The sequence below is a fragment of the Prionailurus bengalensis genome, chromosome B4 (assembly GCF_016509475.1).
Source record: "Prionailurus bengalensis isolate Pbe53 chromosome B4, Fcat_Pben_1.1_paternal_pri, whole genome shotgun sequence".
Taxonomy (NCBI): domain Eukaryota; kingdom Metazoa; phylum Chordata; class Mammalia; order Carnivora; family Felidae; genus Prionailurus; species Prionailurus bengalensis.
The window spans coordinates 35,000,347-35,026,349 of record NC_057358.1 but is presented as its reverse complement, the minus strand read 5'-3'; the positions used below and the strand labels follow the sequence as shown (position 1 = coordinate 35,026,349).

Genomic DNA, 26,003 nt, shown 5'->3' with positions numbered 1-26,003 from the left:
TGAGCCACCCAGGCACCCCTTAAGTATCGTCTTAAAAAATGGGGGAGAGTGGGTCACCTGGGTGGCTCAGTCGGTTAAGCATCTGACTTGGGAACAGGACTTCCGCTCAGGTCATGATCTCACTGTTCTTGAGTTCGAGCCCTGCATCAGTCTCTATGCTGACCAGATCAGAGCCTAGAGCCAGCTTCAGATTCTGTGTCTCTCCCCATCCCTCCCCCCCACCTCCGCTCCCCGCCCCTCCCCCGCTCTCAGGCGCGCTCGCGCTCTCAAACATAAACATTTAGAAAAATGGGTGAGAGGATGCAGAATTTTCCAAGATTCTTTCAGAAATGAACAAGTAAAGGGGCGCCTGGTTAGGCATCCAGGGCTCTTGGTTTCAGCTCAGATCACGTTCTCCCAGTTGCTGAAATCAAGCCCCAGGACAGCTTGGAGCATTCAGCCTGCTTGGGATTCTCTCTCTCCATCCCTCCCCCACTCATGCTCACACTCTCTCTCTCTCTCTCTCAAAATAAATAATCATTAAAAAGAAAAAAAACGGGTAAAGATGTTCGGAGAGCAGGATGCTTGAGGCCTAATTGAGCAGCAGTCTGTTGGGGGTGTGGGGCTAACAGAGATAATCGCCAGGGGTCCTCAGCAGCAGAAAAGGATGGCGGCTGCTTCAGACAATGAAAAAATCCACCGACCCAGACTTGGGAGCTCCAGTCCGTGGGTGGGAAACACACGGAAAAGCTAAATGCGTCTAGATTCCGTGGGCTTCAAAGGCCAGGCCAGGCCAGGCGTTTAGAGTTGACCAGGAGAGAAATGCGGGGGAGGTGGGTGTAGGGGAAACGCAGGAAGGGGATACGACATGCAGTTTAAGAAAGGCAAATGTGCCGGGAGCGGGTAGGGTGAAATCCGGGAGGCAGAGGCTGGAAGCCACGAGCCGGGTCGGGCAGTGGCAGGAGTCAGGAGAAGGGAGACGCGGCCCAACTTGGATAATCTGGGGAGTCCGGACAGGAAAGCATGCAGTCAGCGCTCCTCCAGAGGACGAGTCATCAGGAGGGAGACTAAGGAGCTGTGGTCGCGATGGCCGTCCTCCAACGGACGTGGGGTAAGTCTCGGGAAATACGGAAGTCTTCGGCGCTGTGAGCACGCAGAATGGTCCGAAACCGGGTGCCTGCCCCCCAAGAATTCAATCTCCCAGAGTCGACGCCAACTGTGTGGGAAATGACTGCTCCTACTTCCTCCCCCGGAATCCAACTGAGAAATGGGTCGGAGCCGGCAGCAGCAGCCCTTGACTGAGAAAAAGAAAGTCAGAACAGAGCCAGACAACTGAGCTGCCAGGGGTGGGAATAGAGGGGAAGGGAGTAAGAAATCGATCGGACTCCTTTGGAGTCTCGAGCTGGGGCCTGACGTCCAGGAACCGAGAAGAAAACGCAGAGAAGACTAACCAGGGGCGCGGGCAACGCGGGAAAGAGCTAAAGCCGGGCGCCACGGCAGGCGGGTAAGCGCGGAGATGAAATTTGCAAGCTGGCGGGAGCCGAGAGCTAGGAGAGGCGGTGGGCGGGGCGGCGGGAAGCCGGCGCGCAGGAGTCAAGCCCAGGCCCCGGGAGCGCGGGGAGGAGCGCGCACCTGGACGCACGGCCGAAGGAGGACCCAGCGCAGCGCTGGTCGGGCCAAAGCCCCGCCCCTCGGCGGCCCGCCCCCTGGGCGGCTGGAAGCCGGAAGCAGGCGAAGTCGAGCAGACTCGGGGCTTCTCGGCGGAAGGGAAAGCCCAGGGCCGGTCCCTCGCAGCGCCCCAGCCGCCGGGTCGCGAGCTCTCCGCGACAGTGCGGGGCCATGGGGACTCCGCGCCGCGGGCCACCAGTCGTCCCGGGGCCCCTGCTGGGACGGCTACTGCTGTCCCTGCTCCTGAGCGGGCTGGCCCCGGTTCGCGCCTCCCCGCGGCTCCTGGACTACCCGGCACCGGTCTGCTCCCAGCAGGTGAGACCCCGACGCGCCCCGAGGTTACTGGGACGTGGGTGAGGGACAGAGGCGGTGGTAGCGGACGAGGTGCCCCAGGCCGGGCCGGCGGGAAGTCTAGGCTGGGGGTCTCGGAGCGGGCGCGCTCCGGAGGACACTCGGATTGGTGGGAGTTGAGGGGTGAAACCGAGAAGAGGGAGTTTGCGGGAGAGAAGTTCGCGCGGTGCGTGTTGCACAACCCGACCCGGCGTCCCGTGTGGGAGGCGGGAGCGCCGCCGCCGCCGCCGCCGGGGCCCCACGGTTCGGGGAAGGAGAGGGAGGCGCGGGGCCTGGCCGGAGAGGCTGGGCAAGGCCGGTTAGAAAGGGAGGCGGGGGGAGCCCTTCGGAGGAGTGGGGACTGGACCCGAGCGGCCTCCAAGCCGTGCGCCCTACAAATCCCCGCGGTGCCGGAGCGGGCCAGGACCCGAGGTCAGGAGACCCGTCCGGACCTCGGGAGCTTCCCTCAAAGAAGCCCCGCCAGCCCCCCGGCAACCTGATTAGGGGGAGGCTCTGAGGAGCTTGGGGGCCCCAACGGATCTCGGCTCCGCTATCCCCAGGAGGGACCCAGCGGTCCTAGAGCCCTGTGCTCGAGGCCGGACAGCCTGCGGGGGCCGAGGGGACGGAGCGGTGGGACGGGGACAGTTGTGCGGAATGCAGCTGGCTGGCTCCGGGCAGCTGGGCAACACCTCCCCAGGGCGAGAAGCCCTAAGGACTGGGGAGAGGATTAAGACATCGCCCTTCCAGCTCCTCCACCACCGCCGGCGCCACCCTCATCCAGTTCGGACCCGTCAAGTAGTACCCCCAATGTGCCCTCGGAAAGTGACACACCCACCTGTCGGGTAGTGGCCTTCTGTGGAGGACCATCTTAAGGGGAAAAAAACAAACAGCAGATCACCTTGCTCACCTCCACAGCTTCTCCCCTCAGAAATGTCTCTTTCCTCCACTTTCTCTCTGGTTTCCTCAGGTCCCTCCCCTCCACCACCTCTGACCCAGTATCTGAGTCAGAGGATGTGAAACAACCAAAGATATGTCTCCTTATCTAATGTCATGGAGGATTTGCCAAAAGAGAGTGGAGAGGGAGTGACGATTTGGAAGAATTTTTTTTTATATGAATAATGTTGGGAAATGTCCTTGTGAGTCCCGCTTTTAGGCAAAGTAGGGGACATGTGCTCAGCAGATCCTTCCCACAGACTTGGTATAGAACTGTTGTACCTAGAGAATTCGTGTTCATTTTCTGATGGCCGTTTGCCAGGTGTCTGCAAAATACAAGATACTGTTGCTCTGAACTGAAACTATGAGGAAACACCCCTGGGACCCTAATGTGCAGGGACTCAAATCGTTTAGGATGGGGAAGAGGCTTGAAGGTGCTAACTATGGTGCAAGGCAGCCTGTAGCAAGGGCTCCTTGTGCAACCAGGAGTGTACAGAATTCCAGAGGAAACAAAAACTTTCCGGCTGGGATGTTCTTCAGGGCAGATAAGACATTAGGGCAGCCCTGAGGGGTAGTGGGAGCTGTCCAGGTGGTAGACAGAGGCTGAGCCCAGGCCCTTGGGTGAGCAGGATAAACTGTGTGATTGCACAAGAGAATGTGGCAGGAAAGTGAGAGAAGAAGCTAGAAAGGGAGGTAGGGACTCCATCATGGCCTGGTATAAGAGCTAGACTAAGTGTTTGATTTTAATCACTCAGTGGGAAGCTATTGAAAGTCAGGAACAGGGGCGCCTGGGTGGCGCAGTCGGTTAAGCGTCCGACTTCAGCCAGGTCACGATCTCGCGGTCCATGAGTTCGAGCCCCGCGTCTGGCTCTGGGCTGATGGCTCAGAGCCTCGAGCCTGCTTCCGATTCTGTGTCTCCCTCTCTCTCTGTCCCTCCCCCATTCATGTTCTGTCTCTCTCTGTCCCAAAAATAAATAAACGTTGAAAAAAAAAATTAAAAAAAAAAAAAAAAAGAAAGTCAGGAACAGGGCTGGAGACAGATACTTACCGGCCAAATTTGTTTGCCATCTCCTCTGTTCTGCCTTCCCTCCATCTTGCCTCTACATAGACACTTGGCTCACAGACCGCTCATCTCCATGAACAAACAGCTTCCCTGCTTCATCGACTAGTCTCTTTAAAAAGAAAGAAACAACACCCTTCAGATTTCTCTGCCTCCACTGGTGTTTGTGGATACAACGCAATATAGTGAGGGTAGGGGACACCACAAAAACTTGGCTTCAGAGCACCTAAATTTACATCCTGATTTCACTTTTAGAATCTCTGCAAGCTTAGGCAGCGTAGGTGACCTGCACCTGGGTTTCTTCACTTCCATAATGAAAGACCTGGATGAACCATCACAAAGTGTGTACCACTTTCCAGAGTACAAATGTCTATCCAAAGCCTGGTTGGAGTTCTCACTCAGTGACTCTCTCCCAAGACAGAGTAGAGCCTTCTACATACCTGTTCTGTGCTGCAAGCACAGGACTTGGGGCTTGATAAGTATTTGTGGAATTAAAGTTGAATGAATGAATGAATGAATGAATGGTTAGCTCTGCGGGAAAAGCAAGGGTAAACTGACACCAAGCATAGCACTATTTCTGGCTTCCTGGGTTTAGCACCTCAAAACCCAGATGACTCTGAGTTCCCCACAAAAATCAATACTGGAGAAACCATAAGTAATTGCATTTCCCTGGGCAGCCTACTGGTTGGCCCTTCCCCCTGCCTGGGCTTTCTCACAGGTTTGCCATGACTGCTAGCCAAGAGGAAAGCCCTCAAGAAAAGACAGTGACTTGGATTTGGTCAGTATGAGTGTTAACACACGATTTTAGAGACAGGATGTATGTTGTATTACAAATTCTTTTTTTTTTTCTTTTTTTTCCTGAGCACTTTGTGGTTTTGACTTGTGGTAGAAAAACTGTTAGATTTAACCCTTATCTTCTGGTTGCCAGGCCACTCCTGGCGTAAAAAGTTGTGTTCTGTGGATGTTTTTTACATGGTATAAGCATTCCAGCAGTCAGGGTCACTGCTGGCAGTGGAACCAGCACAGTTAACAGGTTCCTTGACCATCATACCCAGCTCCTCGCTTTGACTGCTCACGGCGAGACTTCCATCTCGGTACTGTGATATCACATAGCAGCCAGCAGCCAAAAGCACATGGCAGTACCGTGCAGGGAAGAGGACACACCAGGTCAGAAGATATGGTCTCTGGGTCAAGCTTCCCTGCTCACCCACTCTGTAGCCCTGGGTCCACTCCACTGCTGTGGACCAATGTTCTTGCCTATAAAAGATTCTCCCCTCACAGGGTCATGTGATAATACGTGAGTGAGTGAGTGAGTGAGTGAGTGAGTGAGTGAGTGAAAGCAACAGACTACATGCGCTGTGGCTTTGGAAGGTACAAGGGCACTAACATTCACCTGTAGCTTTGTGGCAGGCACCCTGCCTGGGGCTAACATGCTAGCTTCATTCCACACTCACAATAACCTGCCAGGCTGCGTGATTACATGCTAGTGGCCAAAGGTCACACAGCTATTGAGTGCTGTACTGAGAATCAGAGCAGTATGTGGCTTCAGAGCCCGCTTTTCTTTGCCAGGCACTTGGTAATGTTCATTACATGCACACAGTTAAACATAGTGAAATAAATTTCTTCCTTTTAATCTTTACCACTATGGATAGAGAATACTGGCTTACCTGTTGTAGGTGTCCCTTTTTTTTTTTCAATGTAGACAGTATAGCAGTGATTAAGAGCATGGATTCTGGGGGTGCCTGGGTAGCTCAGTCAGTTAAATGTCTGACTCTTGGTTCCTGCTCAGGTCGTGATTTCACAGTTTCGTGGGTTCAAGCCCGGCATCAGGCTCCGTGCTGAGTGTGGAGACTGCTTGGGATTCTCTGTCTCCCTCTTTCTGCCCCTCCCCCACTCGTGCTGTCTCAGTCTCTCTCAAAATAAATAAACTTTAAAAAAAAATGAGCAAGGATTCTGGAGCAAAACTACATGGGTTTGAGTGTTAGCTCTATGGGATCTTGGGCCACTTAGCTGACCTCTCTGTGCCTCGGTTTTTTCATCAGTAAAAATGGGACTGAGCCTGGGTGGCTCAGTTGGTTAAGCAGTTAAGCATCCAACTTTTGGTTTCCGCTCAGGTCATGATCTTATAGTTTGTGAGTTCAAGCCCTTCATCAGGCTCTGTGCTGACAGCTTGGGATTCTCTGTCTGCCTCTCTCTCTCTCAAAAATAAATAAATAAACATTTTTTTAAATGGGATAATGGGGGGCGCCTGGGTGGCTTGGTCGGTTAAGCGTCCGACTTCGGCTCAGGTCATGATCTCGCGGTCTGTGAGTTCGAGCCCCGCGTCGGTCTCTGTGCTGACAGCTCAGAGCCTGGAGCCTGTTTCAGATTCTGTGTCTCCCTCTCTCTCTGCCCCTCCCCTGTTCATGCTCTGTCTCTCTCTGTCTCAAAAATAAATAAACGTTAAAAAAATTTTTAAAAAAATGGGATAATGGTACTTACTTCATAGGACTATTATAAAGATTAAATGAAATATGTGTATAAAGTGCTTAGCATGATGCCTGGCACAAAAGAAGAACTCAGTAAATGTTAGCTGCTACTAGTGCCATCTTCCTCACCAACATTCTTTCTCAGATTTCTGCAGGAGGGCTAACATAATGCCATTCACAAGCAAGTAGCTCATAAATAATATTCTGATCCAACTATCTTTTTTAAAGTGGACATTTGAAGTAAAGAAATTTGGGATGATTTGTTGGAGGAGAATACAACAAGATCTGTCTCAGTAGCATTCAGAGAAGAGCCTGAATGCATTTTTTACATCATTTAAGACATCACACTAAAGGAAATTCTACATGGAAATTAAAAGGAAAAAGTCTGCTATTCCTTCCGCTAAACAAATTAATGTTTTCATCCGTTTATCTCACTGTTTAATCCCTTCTTTTCTTTGGAGTAATGTCCTGAATAAAAGTCTGTCTTTTAATTAATTCTTATCAAGGTAATATGTAGTAATCCTATGCTTGATTTGGCAGCATGTATAATATCATGGTGATCCTTTTAAAATTATACTAAGACCTTTAAAACCAAAAACATCAGATCTCTGTCCCAGCCCTCAGCACTTCCTAAAACTGTTTTCCAGAGATGATCACATATACTTCTTTTAGTTTTTTGTTTTGTTTTGTTTTGTTTTTATTTTAGAGAGAGAGTGCATGTATGCACTTGTGGGAGCACACAAGCACAGGCAGGGAAGGGGCAGAGGGAGAGAGAGAGAAAATCTTAAGCAAACTCCATGCTAGCACAGAACCTTATGTGGGGCTTGATCCTAGGGTCATGAGATCATGACCCAAGTCGAAATGAAGAGTTGGATGTTCAGCTGACTGAGCCCCCCAGGTACCCCTAGTGTTTTTTTTCCTCTGGCATTTGCCTCCACATTTCTAAATGTACTTACACTGTTTTTTCTTGACTTGTCAATTTTAGATATTACCTATTGACTCATAACATAAAAATTTAAATTTCTTATACTTCTGCTCCCACTGCTTCTCCCAGTATCCCCATTGTAGTTACATCACAATCTCAATGAAATCCATGGGGTTTATACCAAGTAAGTAATATTCACTGCTGAGGCAAATAGGTGCCCTTTGATTATATTTATTTTCTGGTGTAATTTCTTTTCCTCTGTGAGATGATATTTCTTTTAATTCTTTATCTTCCATAATTTTCCATATAACTAGTTTTTTCTATCAGATTTGTCATATACTGTTTTCCCCAAACATCAGATATCCCATCAATTTCATTTCCTCATCCCCCAAAGAACTCCCTCCTGGAACCCCACATTCTCCAGCTTGGACCTGGACTTGCACCACGGCACAACTATCATACTAGATAATCTGTCCTGTTTACAGTTCCCATGTCCTGGACCCTATGATTTCCTTCTCAGGGCTTAACTACCTTATTTTGCTGGAACATATCCTCCTGCATTTTCCTAAGAAAATGCATAAGGATATGAGGGAAATATATACACATACATGCCCTCACACTTTTTTGATTAATTTGGCTGGGTATAAAAATCATGGATTAAAGATCATTTTCCCTTAGAATTCTGAAGGCATTGATTTGTTGCCTTCTGGCCAACAGTACAGATGCTAAGAAAGCCAATGCCTTCCTGACTGTATGGTACCTATTTTTTCCCCCTCTGGAAACACTTAGGATCTTCTTTTTTATTCCTGCTATTCCAAAAGTTTCATGAAGTGGGGCCTTGGTCTGGGCCTTTTTTTCAGGCCATTCAATGAATGTTTTTAATTTGGAAATATGTATCCTTTAGTTCTGGAGTGGATTTTTCTGCTTTTTAATTTTTTCCCCTCTGTTTCCAGTATAACAGTCTTTGGGAAATCCAGTTAATCATACTTTGATTTCCTGAATTGATTCCTAAATATTCACATATTTTCTCTGATTTCTGATTGTGCTTATTCTACTTTCAGAGAAATTTCCTGAATTTTGTAGCCCAACTCTTCTATGGAGTTTTTTATTTCCAAGGTTCATTTTTATTCCCAGCTTGCTCATTTTACCACAGTATCCTGTCCTTGTCCTCTCTTATCTCTTTGAAAGTATTATAATTTTGTTAGTTTTAATTTTATTCTGTTCCTACCATTGTCTTATTCCCTTCAAGAGTATTTTTTTTTAATTTGTATGTTTTGATCTATTTCTCATGCAGGAAACCCTTCTTAAGTATCTGATACTCTTTGGCTGTCTGAGAATATTTTAAGAATGAGGTCCTAATCATGATGAGCACTGAGTAACGTATGGAAGTGTTGAGTCATGATATTGTACATCTGAAACTAATATAACACTGTATGTTAACTATACTGGAATTAAAATGAAAAACTTAATTAAAAAATTTTTTTTAAAGAATGAGGTCCTAAAAAGCTGATTACATACTCTGTATAGATAGGGCTTATTGGTCATCAGACTTTAATATAGTGGGTCAAGCTAATGATGAACTTGCCCTGTCTATCAGTGGACTCTTTAATGTCAGCATCTGGAGGTCCTTTCCCAGGGGTTGGCTGCCAGCGTTCTGAAATCAGAGCAGGGAAAAAGAGGCTGAAGTTCCCAACATTCTCTATGTAGACCTTCACTTTACCACACCCCCTTCAGTTCCTTTGTTTATACTACCTCCCCAGATACCTGATACCTTTAAGACCTGGTTCTTTAAAAGATTCTGATGAGCCATTGGCTTCTTTCTTGTCTCATTTCCTTCTGCAGCAAGGAACTCAGATGCAAGTTCCTCCACTTGGCCTGAGCCAGTCGTCTACTCCTCCTTCCTCTTTGGCTTTTAAAAATGTATTCACCTCTTTTGTCCACTGGTGTTTCCTCTTTGTCCTTGAAAATTTATAAAATTTTCCCTTTCCTAGAATTTTCATATGGGGAAGGGGAAAAGATATATGTACATGATCAACATGCCACAACTTCTAATGGAATTTATTTTTCTATATTTCTATTTTCTATATTTCACTTATATGCACATTTTTTTCTTCTGTTTAAATCTTTTCCCCTTTATCTTCCCTCTCTCCATCTCTTCTGCTTCCATCCCTTTACAGTAGCCAGTGTGTTAACAGCCTGCTATATATCTGTCCACATATTTTCATATGCTCATACAATCATATTCAAACACATGTAAATATATGGGAAGGGTTTTTTCATCACTTGTTTCTATAGAAAATTGGGTCATATGATAAAAAGTTCTTTGCAACTTATTCTTCTCACTCATCAACACATCTTAGCCATCACTCCAGGTCAGTCGATTTCTATGTAACTAATTCTCTTTAGTATTTACATAATATTCCATAGTGGAGAGCAGTCTATCCAACCATTTGTCTTGATGGATAGTGAGATTTAAACTAGATCTCACATTATTCAGCCATTCCCTATTGATGGGCATTCAATACCACAGAACAAAAGGATAAGTTACCCAATTTTTAAAGATAGCACAAAGATAATTCTAAAACTTGATAAATTAGGGGTACCTGGGTGGCTCAGTCAGTTAAGCATCTGACTCTTGATTTCAGCTATGCCCTGGTCCTAGGAGTTTCCGGTGGACGGAGAAATGAGCTTGTGCTTGGGAGGTAATCTCCTCACCAGCCAGGAAACAGAGTGACACTAGAGTGAGCAGACAGCTAGTAGATTTTGTTGAATATGTGGGGAGAGCCTAGCAGGGTTTTGATGGCCCTGGGTAATGATAACTCATCACCAGGAGCTGGACAGGCTACAGAAAATCTGGACACCATGGGCTCATGAACTGGTGTCCCAGATGCCCAGGTATGGATGAAATGGTGTGCTTGAAGTCAATCCTGGAGCATGCTCAAGTATATCATCCCTGTATCCACTTTATGAGTGAACCCTGGTGGCACAGCATCTTACCCCTCCCATCTTTAGCCCTGTCTCTCTGCTTTTTTTTTTTTTTTAAGTTTATTTATTTTGAGAGGGAGAGATAGTGCATGTGCCAGCACAAGCAGGGGCCGGGTAGGGGGAGGTGGGCAGAGAGAGAGAGAGAGAGAGAATCCCAGGCAGGCCCTGCATAGAGCCTGATGCAGCGCTCAGACTCAGGAACCCATGAGATCCTGACCTGAGCCAAAATCAAGAGTCCAACGCTTAACTGACTGAGCCACCTAGGTGCTCTCTGCTCCCTTTACAGAAAAAGGTGGGTGCTGACCCCAACACCCTATTTACACACATATACCAAATTTCGGTGTTGTCCCGAAAATCAAAAATCGTATTTCTGATCTGCTTCGACATCCAACTTTCTGTCCCACAAGCCATGATTGGTCCATTTTGCCAGTTTAGATAACTAGAAACAACTGTGCCTGAGTTCTTCCTTTGCTCCACTGCCAAATCTGAATACATGGAGATCACCATAATAATAATAGCTTCCATTTTTTGAGTGCTTACTATATGCCAAGCTCCAAGGAAGGGCAGCCAGTAATTAAAGAGCAACTATTATGTGCCCAACACTGGACAAATATTGTCTCATTTAGCAGGCAATGACATAGTTCGCTGGGCACTACAGCCAACAAAATTCCTCATGACGATTTTCTTAGGGCTTCTAGTAAGCTGCCTGTTTAACAGTCCAGGAGCACTGTATTACTTTATTTAATTGCATCATTAATACACAAATACATTTCTGCTGTTTGAAATTTTTTGTAATAGAGATATATTAGAAGTGGAAAGTAAGGGGCTTCCTTAAACCTACACCACCATCACCACCAGCCCACCCCCTGCCCCATGATCTTTATATTTGTGTCATTTGATTTTCAACAATGCTGTGAAGTTAGTGTTATGGGTATTCTGATTTTATTGAAGAAATCAGGGCCTGGCAATGTTTGATATCTTGCCTAAAGTCACTTAGCTGGTAAGTGGTGGGAAGGTGGCTGAGCTCCAGGGATGTGTGTGTGTCTTCCAAAGTAGAGTCAGCTGGCCAAACTCAAGCCCAGTAATCACATCTCCTATTGTTTGTAATTGAGGCTTCTAAATTCGGCTCTCCAGAGCTCCTCTGGGTTAGAGAGTTAACACAGATTGCCAAGTGGGAAGTGACATAAGGTAATATCTGTACTTAGGTCTTCTGATCTATAAAACAGGGCAGAGGGCAATACTTAATCATATGTGTATGAGGGTTAGTGAAATAATATATCTAAGTCACCCAGAACAGGATCTGGCACCTAAAGGAGCTTGTAGAGACTTGGTGAATTTTCCATAACTGATTCTGTAACGAGGGATATAGTTTCTGTTCCCTCCTCTTACAGCACTGTTATCCAGATGGAGACTAGAAGTTGCTGGGTATTTAGAGGCCTCTTCAGCAGGGTGCCCCAAGAGAACCCTCTCAGTGTCTTTTAAAATTGGGAAGTTCCTGGCTGTTACCAGTTACTCAGAAAATGCCCTTTCTGTTTTGCCAGCCACTGTACCCACCGCCATCCTGTTTCTCCTATCCAAGGATAGGAGTGCAGGATAAGAGAAGTGTGAGGAGAATATGGTTCCCTGCCCCAGGAGCGGCCTGAAGTGGGAGTGGGTGGCTGTGTACATTTTATCCTTGAGAAGGAGCCAAGGGAAGCATGGGGAGCCTGGCTGGTGAACTACCATTCTTTCACAGCTGTAATTACCTCCTTCTTTTTTTCCACAGGGGCTAAACTGCGTAGTCAAGAATAGTAAGTCATCTGTTTTTGTTAGTCTTGTCATTGCCTTGTTAATAAAATGCTAACCCCATGCTGATCTCCGACAAGAGTGCTGCCAGTCCACTTTGTTTTGGGATAAGGGATACAGCCCTCAGCAGGAAGTGCCCTTGGGAATCCAGGATGTGTGTACCTGTGCTTCCTGTCAAGAATATCCATTATGCAAAAGTCCAAAAGTGAGAATCAGAATTGTCATTTGGGTTTTGAAAATATTATCTGGGGTGCTGCCCTGGTGTATCTATAATACGATTTGATTTGCCAGAGCTTGTCACTGTCAGGTGAGAGACATCTGTGGTGTTGGTCCTGTTTTGTGTTTTATTTCAAGAAGGAGGCACAGGGGCGCCTGGGTGGCGCAGTCGGTTAAGCGTCTGACTTCAGCCAGGTCACGATCTCGCGGGGTCCGTGAGTTCGAGCCCCGCGTCGGGCTCTGGGCTGATGGCTCAGAGCCTGGAGCCTGTTTCCGATTCTGTGTCTCCCTCTCTCTCTGCCCCTCCCCTGTTCATGCTCTGTCTCTCTCTGTCCCAAAAATAAATAAACGTTGAAAAAAAAAAATTTTTTTAAAAATAAAAAAAAAAAAAAAGAAGGAGGCACATACTTCAAGTGTCTGTGCTAATTAGAGACCCCTGGCATATAAAATGAATCAACTTTTATCACTACCCCATCCTTCCTGTACTCCCATTTCACTGCTTTATCTCAAAACCAAGTTTCATGCTTTGTCTTCTCTCTTAACATGCCCTTTAGGCTTCAGAGATTTGCAGCGACCCAGACAAGCTGGAAAGGGGTGGGGGCAGTGTGGTGAAGCCAAGAACCCAGCTAAGGGTCGCAGGCCCCTGAGCGTTTAAGATCTAGCTCTTTGGAGCCACTGCTGGCGCATCTTACCTGCATGCCTCATTCTTTTGCAGTTTCTTCAGGTTCTTGCAGAACATGGAGGTCTCTAATTTTTGCTTTTTCTGGCTCCAGGTACCTGCCTGGATGACAGCTGGATCCACCTTCGAAATCTGACCCCTTCATCCCCAAAGGATGTCCAGGTCCACCTGGACTTTGTCCAGACCCAGCATGGAGACCTACTGCCTGTAGCTGGCATCAGATGGACCCTGCAGACAGATGGTGAGTGGACATGTCAGATTCTGCCTGGGAGATTCTACCTACCTCCAGGTGAATCCACAGACTAGACCATACGGCTCTCCCACCAGACTCAGAATTGGGTTCCCAGTCCTATGCTCAGACATGAGGGCCCAGATTTCATGCTGAAAGGCTCTATCATTTCATGCAATACATGAATACTTCTTCAGCATTTTAGATATTAACCAATGATGGTATCTTCTCAACCCACCATCCTTCCTTCAGCCTAAAATCCTTATCACCCTGGAAAAGGAAGTCAAATGGTTAATTCTCTGACTGCAATACCAAATATCTATTGGAAAATGGTAACACATTTGCCAGCCTGCTTTTCCTCTTAATTTAGGGGCTGGCTTTTTTTTTTTTTTTTTTTTTTTTTTTTTGTAATCTCTGCTATACTTAACATGGGGCTCAAACTCACAACCCCAACCAAGATCAATAGTCACATGCTCTTCTGACTGAGCCAGCCAGCTGCTCCTAGGAGTTGGCATTTTTTAAAACAACACCCTTCCCCCAAAAAACCTTCTCCAGGGATAGAGAGTTGTATGACAGAACAAGAGCCAGCCCCACATTTGTGACCAGGGCCTGGGGGAGGTTATCCTCTTTATAAGTCTCCAGCCTCTGGTGCCTGCCCCAGCCTATCCAAGGATTGGGACAGCCATGTGTGACACCCGTGCCATGTTGCCAACATCCCAGCCACAAATTTGCACAGCCTTTGCCTCTAGCCCAGTATAAAGTTTCATTTGTCCTTGCCCAGCTGGGAGGTAATTGTCAGCAAGGCAGGAGGCTAACTCAGGCCCAAGAGCAAGCAAAAAGTAACAGGAAGTGGAGGGTTAGGTACAATGTGCAGATTTTCTTTTAAGAGTGAGTAAGCATAACAGATGGGGAAGCACCACACCCCGCGGTTTGTGTTTGTTGATCTACATCTGTTTGTCTCCTCTCCTCCCTCTGGCCTGCAGCCAGCATCCTCTACCTGGAGGGTGCAGAGTTGTCTGTCCTGCAGCTGAACACCAATGAACGTTTGTGTGTCAAGTTTGAGTTTCTGACCAGACTGAAGCATCATCATAAGCGGGTAAGTGTCTGGCTCCAGAGTGGATTGTGTTCCTCTGGTGACAGTGAGGAACAGAACATGTTTCTGAAGACTTCCCAGACATACCCACCTGGCTTTTGCTTCCAACTGTAACTAGATGTTCATTGTAAAAAGAGTTGAATGGGAAGGACTTCCACGGCCCCACCTCCTGCTCTCTTTCTTTGTAACCAGATAAACTGGGGCCTGCCTCCAGGAAGAAACAGCTTTGCCCAGCCTAGAGAACCACTGTGGCTGGGGCACAAGCCAGTGAGTTCTGCAGCGGTTTCCGTTTATTTGGCTGCTCACTGCCCGATGGTAAAATGTTCATTCTCATTTAGTTTGCTTAAAGTATGGTCCTTGGCAGCATCCGCATGACCTGGGAACCAGTCAGAAATGCAGAATCTAGGGCCCCACTCCAGTCTTCCAGAATCAAACTATAAGGGCGGGGCCCAGCAATCGGTGTTGAACAAGCCTGCCCAGTGATTCTGGTGTAAGCTCCAGTGTGCAAACTGCTGGTTGAAATCTGCAAAAGTACCTGTTTGCAGATCCCCCACAACTACAAGCAGCCAAGACAGATCCCTTCTCCTGTATGTAATTAGGACCCTCAAACTTGACTGCCAGGTGGATGGTGAGGACCACGTGCCTAGATCAAGTTAGAAGCAAACCGCCCCACCACCACCAACCTCTGTCCACCACCAGGATAGTTAGAATGAGAGGTGGAATCAATGCACATCATCTGCACCATCCAGAAAAAAAATATCTGCACACCTTCTGTTACCTGTACAACAAAGGTGCCTACAGATGCAGACTCAGTGGGGATCTGTAACCCTCCCTCTGCACTTTCCTGCTCCAGAACATTCTCAAGAGATCCCTGGTTTTCCCTTAAGGAGGAAGAGTCATTTAACAAATGGTATTTAGCTGCCTCTTGGTTTTTTTGTTTTTTTGTTTTTTCACATATTGAATGATTCCATTCATATGAAAAGCCCAAAATAGGCAAAGGCATAGAACTGCCTCTTGTGTGCTAAATCTCCCAATAGCCCCAAGTCCTCTGGCTCAGCTCCCTGGCTCCCTTACGCTGTAGTTCTGGAGTTTGAGAGGGCTCACGATGGAGGAGGACTATTTTGGCTTTCCCCAGATTCTCTGGCATATGACACTACAGTCTACTGATGAGGGGCCAGACTTTTTTAAAATAGGCAGCAAAGACCAGAAGAAACAAAGAACAAAGAAATGCCTCCCTCTGATTTGGGATCTTGCTTTGGTGGTTGTTTTCTTCTCCCATTTCACTGATCTTTTGAGGGCGGGTGGGCTTGGAGTTCTCTCGGTGAGAAGTGTGTATGTGACCTTTCCAACCTCCCCTTCCTCCCTCTTTTCAGTGGCATTTTACCTTCAGCCACTTTGTGGTAGAACCTGGCCAGGAGTATGAGGTGACTGTTCACCACCTGCCCAAACCCATCCCTGATGGTGACCCAAACCACCAGTCCAGGAACTTTCCCGTACCTGGTAAGAGCGCCCTCCCAAGCCATTCCTTTCACCACTCAGCTCTTGGAGAAGAAACCAGCAGGTGGCTCAGACATCAGCCTCCCTGCTCAGCTGGACTGTGACTGCCATTACAGCATGTGATACCTACGGAATAAACAGATGCCACAGTTGGGGAGCTCCTGCCCAACTCCCCAACTCCCTCCCCCTGAAGGGTCAGAAGGACAAGCCACTCTTGAGAGAGTTTTAACTCCTGCTTCTAGTCTGGTTCCAGCTCTCGTCACCTTGCTCTGCACCTTTTTCTTTTTCATTCCCCACTTGTCCCCACCTGATTCTTCACTTTTTACCCCACATCCTACCTGCATTTATCCACCACCATCCCATGTGTGATACCGTCTCCTCTTCCCCCACTAATCCATCCTGCCTAAGAAGACTGCTGGGTTTATCTTCTAAACCTTTAATGTGTGTGCACCATCTATTTCTCTGTCCTCCCCAGAATCTCAGCCACAACCTACAACATTTCTCATTGTTCAAAGCCAACTACATATGGAAACCCAGCCCCCTTGAGGACAGGGTCTGGGGCTTGCTCAGGGTCTGCACAATCTCCAGAACCACACAGTGCCTTGCATATAGTAGGTCATCAGGAAGTGCTTGTTAAGGATGATGACAGTCTTCTCCATTCCTAGAGCACTCCACATGGGCACATGCACACACACACATACACACACACGATCTGCTTACCCTGCTTTATTTTTCTTCATGTTACCCATCACTCCCTGACATACTATCACCCTATATTTGTGATGTTACATTATGCTGTTTGTTTTCATTGGTCTTTTCTACTGGAATGTGCTCTCCAGAGGGCAGGGACTCTATCTTATTCACCACTGTCTAAAACAGTGCCTGGCACAGATTGGGTGCTCAGTAAGTGCTTGTCAAATGTGTGAATCCCCCCAGTCCCCTCGCTTGTTCCTGCAGTAGACTCAGTGACTGTCAGTCTACAGAGATTCATACCTATCACATGTCTTCTTAAACCAAAGTGAAAATGATACAGTCAATGCCATTGGGGAAGGGAGGTTAGGAAGATGTTTCTGAAGCAGTGGTCCTCAAGGCAATCCCTGGGCCAGTGGCATCATCAAATTACCTGGGAGCTTGTTAGAAGTACAAATTTTCAGGACCCACCCCAGACCTGACTAAATCAGAAACTACCCATGATGATGCACAGGAAAGTTCGAGAAACACTGCTGTGGAGGAACAAAATGTTTCTGCCCCTGTCAAGAGTCAGAGGCAACCCACAGAGAAAGCTGGAGGTGGGAGGAGGATCCGGAGTGGGCTGAGATTCTTGGGTCACTCAGAGCAAGCTCAGGAGGAGTACAGTTGAGTCTGGAAGGTTCCCTGAGAGAGGAAGGAGGAGACAACCAGGTCAGCCCCCAGTTCTGTGGGTCCTCTGGCTAATGGCAGCAGTGCTGTCTGGGAACTGGCTTTGAAGGGCCCATCTTTGAAGCCTCCCCAGAAGGAAACAGGTTGTATCCCTGGTGTCGGGTGTCTGGAAGAGCAAACTTTCTAAGGCAGAGGCTTAGTTGTTTCACCTTTTTCTGGGTTGATAGGCTGCGAAGACCCCAGGATGAAGATGATCACACCATGCGTGGGCTCAGGTAACCACACCTGGCGGTCTTGCTGGGGGAGCTTTGCCCAGGAGCATACACACGCACACATGCCCTCCCCTCACTCCCAGCCTGTGTCTGCGCCCTGACCAGGCAGCCTGTGGGACCCCAACATCACCGTGGAGACCCTGGAGGCCCGCCAGCTGTGGGTGAGCTTCACCCTGTGGAATGAATCTACCCATTACCAGATCCTGCTGACAAGTTTTCCACACACGGAGAACCACAGCTGCTTCCAGCACACACTGATGGTGCCCGAGGTAATGTTGCCACTGTCCTGACCCCTCCAGTGTAGTACCATGCTGCCTCCCTCAGCCTCAAGTCTCCCTCCACTGTCAGGACAGAACCTTTGCCAGAAGCCCAGCGCTCAGTACCATGCTTAGTCAACCCCAATCCTGCGCATCTGTTTTTTTTCTTTCCTTCTGATACGTGGTTGATGTAGAATCAGTTCTGTGGTTGATCTTTCCTTTGTCTCTTATAGTTGATTCTGCAGTTGATAGAAATGTCATTGATCTCTGCCCTGCTCACCTCCCCGGTCCTTTTAGCTCTTCCTTCCCCACAGTGTCCTCTGTTCTTTTTGTTGTTGTTGTTGTTTTCCACCTATTCCAAAAAGGATCTGAATATTTTTAAATGTGGGTATTAAGACAAAGGGGAAATAAAGATGAGGAAGTAAGATGGAACCAGGGTGCAGTTACTACTGAAAATGTGTGTCAGGCCGTTGGTTATGAACACAGATTGTCCCCACGATGCCAGCAGCCAAAGCAAAGAGAAATTCCAGTTACTAGATGTGTTCACGAATTAACAATGAACCAGTTGCCCTAGGGAAACATAGCCTTTCCTGGAACAGAAACCCAAGAAGCATTTGTGTGTGTGGCCTTCCTATGGGGCACAGTGGACAGCGATGCCAGCGTTCTCAGCAGCCACCTGCAGCACTTTCTCACCCGTCCTCTCCTCTCCCTACAGCCTGCGTACCAGGACTCCCGCCAGCGGTCCAATGTCACGCTCACCCTGTCAGATTCTAATTGGTGCTGCCGCCACCGAGTACAGGTGAGTGAGTGTAGTGTGCACAGGTGTGGGAGCACATGCACAGGTAGCACTCCTAGAAGGGCAGACTAGGAAAGGAGGGCGGCTCAGGGACTCGTGCTCTCTCTGAGGACCTGGCACCGTGCCCCACTGGGCCTCCCTGCCTGGTGAGACATCATGTCCACCTTCCCCAGCCCTTTCTCCCAGATTCACCTGGCCGGGCTTCTTTGGCCCCTGTAGCTGATGGGCGATCTGTCCGACAGCACAGGGAGGTCCTGGAGCAACCAGCCAGGTGTGTGTCCTCAAATAGCCTGCTGGCGAGAAAGCATTAGTAGAGGACCCCAAGTCTCCCCAGCATCTCAGGATCCCTCTCTCTGCTCTCACAGATCCAGCCCTTCTTCAGTAGCTGTCTAAACGACTGCCTCAGACACTCCATAACTGTACCCTGCCCGGAAATTCCAGATCCTCCAGGTAGGAAGTTTATGGCTGCTCTGGGGTATTTTAGGGGGTGAGTGTGAATGAAGTCAACACCTTGAGCTGAACCCTGACCTGGTTCTAAGGGTGGGGGCGGAGTTTAATTTTACTTAGAGTTACTCAGGCCTGCAATGTGGGGCTCTAAAGACACTCCTGGGTTGGACTCCTGACTGCCTTTCATTAGCTATGTAGCCGTGGGCAAAATACTTAACCTTTCTGATCTTCAACTTTTGAGACTGAAAAAAACAGGAATTGTTACTGTCAGAGAGTTACAGTTATGGACCATGTACTGAATGAAGTGTTTTACCATGTCCACTTTCAGTCCTCACAAATTGTGACTCTTCATACTGTGAAGCAGAAGGTCCTTTCCGCAGGCTCATAGATGAGGAAATAGAGGCACAGAGATGTTCAGTAACTTGTCCAAGATCACACACAAAGGAAGTGGTGGAGCTTCGGCTTCTGGCCCGAGGGCCAGAAGCTCGGCAGCCTGTTCCCTCCCCCTGCACCGCTGCCAACTTCCCACTCATAAGCCACCCACCCCCTAGCATGTGGCTACAGCCAAATGCAGACCAGAAAGCAGCAGACATTGCATTGGCCTGGAGGAGAACCTAGCCTCCCGGTTGAGAGTTGGGTCATCTCTTAATAGACCGACAACTTGGGTGTTCCATGTGGATATTTTCACTCAGTTTACCGGGCATTTGGAGTGCTAGTGCAGGGCCGAGGTCACTGCCAGGCCCTCAGTGGGGGCAGTGATGGTTCTTGTGGTCACTGCTAATAACTAAGAATACTGTTTTCCCTTTGTTCTCACTGCAGTCTCAATCACAGGTAAGCCCCACTCTCCTTCCCGTAGCGCTGTAGGAGTCCGCAGGGGCCATTCCCAGGGGCCACGTGAGACGTCCCTGACTGAGCCTTGGATGGAGCCAGGCAGACAAGGCTGAACCAAGAGGCCAGCCCAGGGGTGGAGATCATCACCGTGTCATGGTGCAGGCCAGAGTGGACAGCCCAGGGGCTGGGCCCAGGGGCTGGGGGAGCTCAGGGCTGGCATAGCAGACCCCCTCTGCTACATCACTCATGCTGTTCTGCTTACCACAGACTATATACCCCTGTGGGTGTACGGGTTCATCACGGGCATCTCCATCCTGCTGGTGGGTTCCGTCATCCTGCTGATCATCTGCATGACCTGGAGGCTACCCAGTAAGGGCAGGGGCTGTGGGGGTGGGTCATGGGGTTTTCCCCTCTATTCCTCTCTTTATTCCTATGTCCCCTTCTTTCTGCTGCAGTCTCTGTAAGGCTGTACTAGGAGGGCACCCTTCAACCCCAGCCTGAAGAACAGAACTTGCCTCTTTTAGGCCACACCAAGCTCAGTTGTCAAGAACTCAGCCTGCAGGAAGGCTGCCCTGGGCTCAAATACCAGCTCCACCACTTACTACCTGGGCAGATTACTTAATTCTCTGAGCCTCAGGTTCCTCTTTTATAAAGTGGAATTTATAAAGATACCCACATCGTAAAACAAATATAAGGATGACATGAAATAATGTTTATATATGAATTCTTAGCATAGAGCCTGGCACATATTTGCTCAACATATGTTAGCTATAATTATATTTATTGCTACTAAAATTAATACCATTAAAGCAAACTGGATGGAAGGAGCTAGGGTAGAATTTCCCTGCATCAGACATGATCAGCCAGGCAGGTGGGAGAACCTGAATGACTCCATCCTGCAGCCCCCAGACTTGTACATCCTAGGTCAGGGAGAATGGTGAAGGGGCAGCATGGTGTGAAAAGAAGGCTCTGGGTAGACCCAGAACGTACAGGTGTGGGTCCCAGCTCTGCCTCCCTGCTTTGCAGGCATAGGCAAATTGCTTAACAAACCCTAGATTTGATCTTCTGTTCCGTAAAATGGGATAACACCTCCCCCTCAGGGGTGTGTGAGGATTGAATGATCTGGCCAAGTTCTGAGCAGGAGAGAACAAGGGCCTTTAGCCTAGGGGCTCAGCCTTTCCCTGCCACCCCACCCCCCACCCCCTCCACATTGGGCCCGGGCCCTTCCTTCAGTAGTCTGGGAGCTGTTTCCACACATTCAAATCTCGTCAGGAGTAGGTTTTATTAATTATTATTTATTGTGTGATGGGAAGAACGCCAGACCAGGCACTGGAAGACCCAGTGAGAGAGCTCTTCTCCACAGGATTGTTGGGAGGGTCAAATAAGTTAACATCTCTGCGAACACTTTATAAACTGTAAAGCTCCCTACAGACACCAGAGAGGCTTTTGCTTCATTTCTGTTGTTGCACTTCTGACCTTTTACTGAAGTGCCCCATGCCACACTGACACGAAAGGACACATGAAGAAGACATGAAGGAAAGTTCACTCATTTAACTATCTTCTGGTAGTTCTGGGAAAGGGCCCAAAAGGTGGGGATTGAAATGAAGGTTCTGCATGTCTTCCTTGGGCATCGGGGGTTCCGTTCTCCCTGCCATGTCACTGGGGAGCCGACTCCTGCACCACAGCTTCCCTCTTTGTAGCTCAGGGGGAACAGTTGCTTAAGAATGTTGTTTCTCTTCCTCACCTCAAAAATAGTAGGAGGAAATGTTGTAAACCGGCCTGGTGGGGGCTACTTCTGGAGATGTGTTGTAAGCCTCTGGCAAGGACACTTCTGAGGAAGAGGCTTTCCCTGCAGTGGGGTGTTTCTCAGAAGCAGCCCAGCTGTGGAGAGGAGAGGAACCAGGGCTACAATGAGGGACGTGGGTGGAACTCCCAGTCACCGCTCTGAGGGTCCCTGCTGGGTCAGTGCTGCCAAGTGCTTGTGACCCCTGCTGACTATGTTCAGTGTGCCAGACGCTTCACATATACAGTCTCATTTAATCTGTGCCACACAGACCCATTTTACAGAGGAAGAAACTGAGTTTCTGAGGCATGGGTAACTTTCCCAGATCTCACAGCTGTTCGTGGCTGACCTGGGATTCACACCTGAGTGACTCCACACAGCACGGGGTCCTGCAAAGGCCCTGAAGCATCTAATAACTGCCCTCCCTTATCATTTGCTCTGTGTCAGGGGTGTGACAGCATGCCATCAGGTGCCCTTGTGAATTGGTCCCTATTTCTCTTCCAAAAGAGCTGCTCCAGTGTATTTTTGTTTCTTTCAGGGTCTCGTGAAAAATACGGGAATGACACCAAATGTACAGGTCAGTATTTCCTGGTGTGGGTGGCCTCTGTTTGGTGTGTTTTGCTGTCAAAGGCTTGATGGAGGGTTCTCTTGAGAGACATGGGTGGGTTGCCTTCTGCATTTTAACTCCTGAGCTCCTTCGGGAGACCTCCCCGTAAGAGGACCTGCTTCCTAGTACCACCACACAGAGGGGACCTCAAATAGCAAAGCTAAGATAACATTTTTTAAATCACTTGGACAAAGAAGGAAGGGAAGGGACCATCTTTTATAAAAAGAGGTCCTACCTATAACAGATATTTGTATTCCATAGACAGGCCTTTGTGTCTCTTTTTCTTTTTAAAGTATCGGCTAAAGGCCTGATAGGAATCTTGAGAAAGAAATTCACTGTCCCAGAAGGGGTCAAATTGTGATTCTTTTCAGGCAGCCAAAATGGGCGAAATAGCAACATTGGCTTATTCAGAGACCTCAGTTGCATTACTTCGGCTAGGGAGCCAATCTCTTCCTGGTCTAGGGTACTCCTGACCTGACCCATTAGGAGTTCTGCCCCTGGCCTGTGGTTTGAGGATCATTGCAGATGCACACCTGAACCTGTGGGCCTGGTTTTCCTTGTTTCCCTCAGATGTCCTGCCCAAGAGCAGCCTGACGCCCCCACCCCTGAAGCCCAGGAAGGTCTGGATCGTCTACTCAGCTGACCACCCCCTCTACGTGGATGTGGTCCTAAAGTTCGCCCAGTTCCTGCTCACCGTCTGTGGCACCGAAGTGGCCCTCGACCTGCTGCAGGAGCAGGTCATCTCAGAGGTGGGGATCATGACCTGGGTGGGCCGCCAGAAGCAGGAAATGGTAGAGACCAACTCCAAGATCATCATCCTGTGCTCCCGAGGCACCCGCGCCAAGTGGCAGGCCATCCTCGGCTGGGAGGAGCCTGCTGTCCAGCTTCGGTGTGACTGCTGGAAGCCCGGGGGTGACCTCTTCACAGCGGCCATGAACATGATCCTGCCAGACTTTAAGAAGCCAGCCTGCTTCGGCACCTACATTGTCTGCTACTTCCGTGACATCAGCAGTGAGAGTGATATTCCTGACCTCTTCAACATCACTCCCAGGTACCCACTCATGGACAAATTTGAGGAAGTTTACTTCCGAATCCAGGACCTGGAGATGTTTGAACCCGGCCGGATGCACCGCGTTGGGGAGCTCACGGGTGAGAACTACCTGCGGAACCCCAGTGGCTGGCTGCTGAAGGAGGCCGTGGAGAGGTTCCGGGAGTGGCAGGCTCAGTGCCCTGACTGGTTCGAGCGCGAGAACCTTTGCTCCGCAGAGGACCAGGACCTCCCATCCCTGGATGAAGAGGTGTTTGAAGAGCCGCTGCTGCCACCGGGAGGAGGGATCATCAAGCAAAAGCCCCTGGTGCAGGAACCTGCCTCTGAGGGCTGCCTGGTGCTCGATCTGCGCGTCTGTGAGGAAGGAAGGGTAATGTCCCGGCTGGAACCTCAAGTTCAGCCCCAGGGAGAGCTGGCAGCCCTGACGCTCCAGAAAGAGGTGCTCCCTGTGGAGGAGGCGCCTCCAACTCAGGCAGTACAGCCTGTCCCTCAAGCCACCGGGAGCAGCACAGCCAGCCGCTTGGCCGTGGTAGAGGGAGATGAGGCCTGGCCACTGTTAGAGGGCCACGGCCCTCGGCGGAACAGCATCCTCTTCCCCGTGGACTCAGAGGACCCGCCCCTCTGCAGCACGCCTAGGGCATCGCCCAGCCACCTCCCGGAAGATGTGAGGGAACAGCTCGAAGGCTTGATGTTCTCACTCTTCCAACAGAGTCTGGGATGCCAGGACCAGGAGGGCTGGGAGAGCGCCGCAGCAGCCCTCAAAGACCTGTACGCTCCCTGTGAGGATGGGCAGCGACAGTCAGTGCAGTCCGACCAGGGCTACATCTCCAGGAGCTCCCCGCAGCCCCCTGAAGGACTCCTGGAAATGGAGGAGGAGGGAGAAAAGCAGGACCTGGGGAGGTCGGCCAAGCAGCTCTCGCCTGAGGACCTAGAGAGCCTGAGAAGCCTCCAGCGGCAACTTTTCTTCCAAGAGCTTCAGAAGAACTCTGGCTGGGACGGTGTGGAGCCCGAGATGCCATAGGGCCTCCTTAGACCCCAAGTGTTGGGAGAAGGGTGCGTGTATGTACACAAGTGTGCACATGAGTGTCTGTATGTATACATATGTCCGTGTGTGAAATGTTTGCCTTTGAAGTGTTAACCTCTTGATCCCTGGGCATCCCCCTTAATTTTCTTTCTCTGACCCTCTGGTCATGATGTCTCTTCCCCACAAGAATCCACAGCCCATTCCCAGGAGCTAGTGACAAAGTGTCCTTGAGTCTCCACCATTCATTCATTCGTTAATTCTTTCATTCATTCAGCATTTATCTTGCACCTCTTATGTGCCAGGCATCTGAGATACAAAGGTAAATTGCAGGAGATACTGGCCCCGGCCACGGAGGGGCTTAATATCTAGTGAGAGCAACAGATTAGCAAACAGGATGGTCATGAGCGAAGTAAGGCCATTGTAGAGGTCTGCCCAGGGCTGTGAAAATACAAAGAAGGGAAACCTGGGCCAAGACACTGTGGTTGCAGAAGGCAGCAGGTGGGGTGAGGGCTGGAGCAGTAAGAGAAGTGGTGGAGAGGCAGCTAGAGCCCCAGTTGGAGAAGGCATGTGGGCTAGGCTGGGGTTTGGGACATCAGCCCTGTGGCCTGGGATTCCTTTGATATGGGAAGCTGCTGCTCTGCAGAGAAGGAGGCTGAGGACCAGACATACCTGAAAGCCACCTCAGCTCAGTTTTGAGAAGAGACAGGATGGAAATGTGTGGTATGAAACCTAACAGCATTCAACGGGGAGAAAAGTCTGAAATCCTGAGCCCCTGTTTTGGCACTCAAAGACAGGGTCTTTAGGGACTGCGTGAGCGGGCCCCTGGGCAGCAGCCCCCCATCCGCACACCTCTTGCCCCCCATGAGCACAGGAAGCACCAGAGCTGGGCGCCCAAGACTGAGTATGAGATACGGACCTCACATCAGGGTGGGCAGAGAGGGGCAGGGCAGGAGTTAGAGGGCTGGCAGAAGCAGGCCTCTTTGAGGAGAGAGGAAAGTGTACCACTCTGTCTTTAAAAGTCTGAGTTGGTTCAAAGAGGAGAGATGCTAAGGCCCAGTGTTTGAAGAAGTGTTTCCTGAAAGTGCCTCCTTTGGAGAAACTGAAGGCTTTGTCCCTCTGGGGTCCTGGCAAGCACACTGGGATGCCATCTGCCTCTGGAATGGAGTCACAGCTTCAAGCTTCAGTGAAGGGGTGAGGATTCTGGCACGTAATGGGAAACCAAGTATCACAGGTTACCTGTGTGTATGCCACACCCATGCATATGTGTGCACAAAAGGAAGATTATCAATAAAAGAATGAATAAATGTGTTAACTCTGGTTAGAATTCTGGGTAGTTACTTTGAGTTCCATGTTACTATGGGTCAAGAGTTCCTAACTGTAGAGTCCTTTCCAGTGGTGCGATTTCACCTCATAGTGGCAGCGGCATCAGGCCTAAGTCCCAGACAGAGTGTGGCCCGTACACAGCCTGACAGCAGGACCAGGTAAGGTGTCTGTGCACCTCCAGAATACTTACATTGACACCTAATCCCCAGTGTGACGGTTGTGGAGGGACAGGTGATGAGGTCACGTGGATGGAGCCCCAGACTTCCTCCCTTCTGCCACGTGAGGGCACAGCGAGATGGTTTGTGAACCAGGAAGCATGCTCTCACCAGACACCCAATCTGCCAGCTCCTTGATCTTGGACTTGCCAGCCTCTAGAACTGTGAGAAATAAATTTCTGCATTTATAAGCA

The 26,003-nt window shown here is 49.2% G+C and overlaps 1 protein-coding gene across 2 annotated transcripts; it reads left to right on the top strand.

The window, feature by feature from the left end:
• Positions 1-1,699: 1,699 nt before the first annotated feature.
• On the top strand, positions 1,700-26,003 carry IL17RA (interleukin 17 receptor A). 2 transcript variants are annotated; one of them, XM_043564703.1, is made up of 13 exons: positions 1,701-1,962; positions 12,114-12,138; positions 13,123-13,269; positions 14,241-14,353; positions 15,724-15,850; positions 17,434-17,481; positions 17,584-17,747; positions 18,451-18,534; positions 18,897-18,981; positions 19,798-19,809; positions 20,077-20,178; positions 22,131-22,169; positions 22,770-26,003. In XM_043564703.1, exons 1-13 carry the CDS (start codon positions 1,819-1,821, stop codon positions 24,266-24,268), a joined length of 2,589 nt encoding a protein of 862 aa, XP_043420638.1. In that variant the 5' UTR covers positions 1,701-1,818; the 3' UTR covers positions 24,269-26,003. The 2 variants fall into 2 exon arrangements, with proteins under 2 accessions (XP_043420639.1, XP_043420638.1); XM_043564704.1 differs by lacking the exon at positions 20,077-20,178 and having other exon boundaries at positions 1,700-1,962.

Coding starts and splice junctions, on each gene's coding strand:
- IL17RA (XM_043564703.1), top strand. CDS start 1,819: ATGGGGACTCCGCGCCGCGGGCCACCAGTCGTCCCGGGGCCCCTGCTG. Junction 17,482..17,583: donor CACACCATGCGTGGGCTCAG/GTAACCACACCT, acceptor CGCCCTGACCAG/GCAGCCTGTGGGACCCCAAC. Junction 18,535..18,896: donor GCTGCCGCCACCGAGTACAG/GTGAGTGAGTGT, acceptor CTGCTCTCACAG/ATCCAGCCCTTCTTCAGTAG.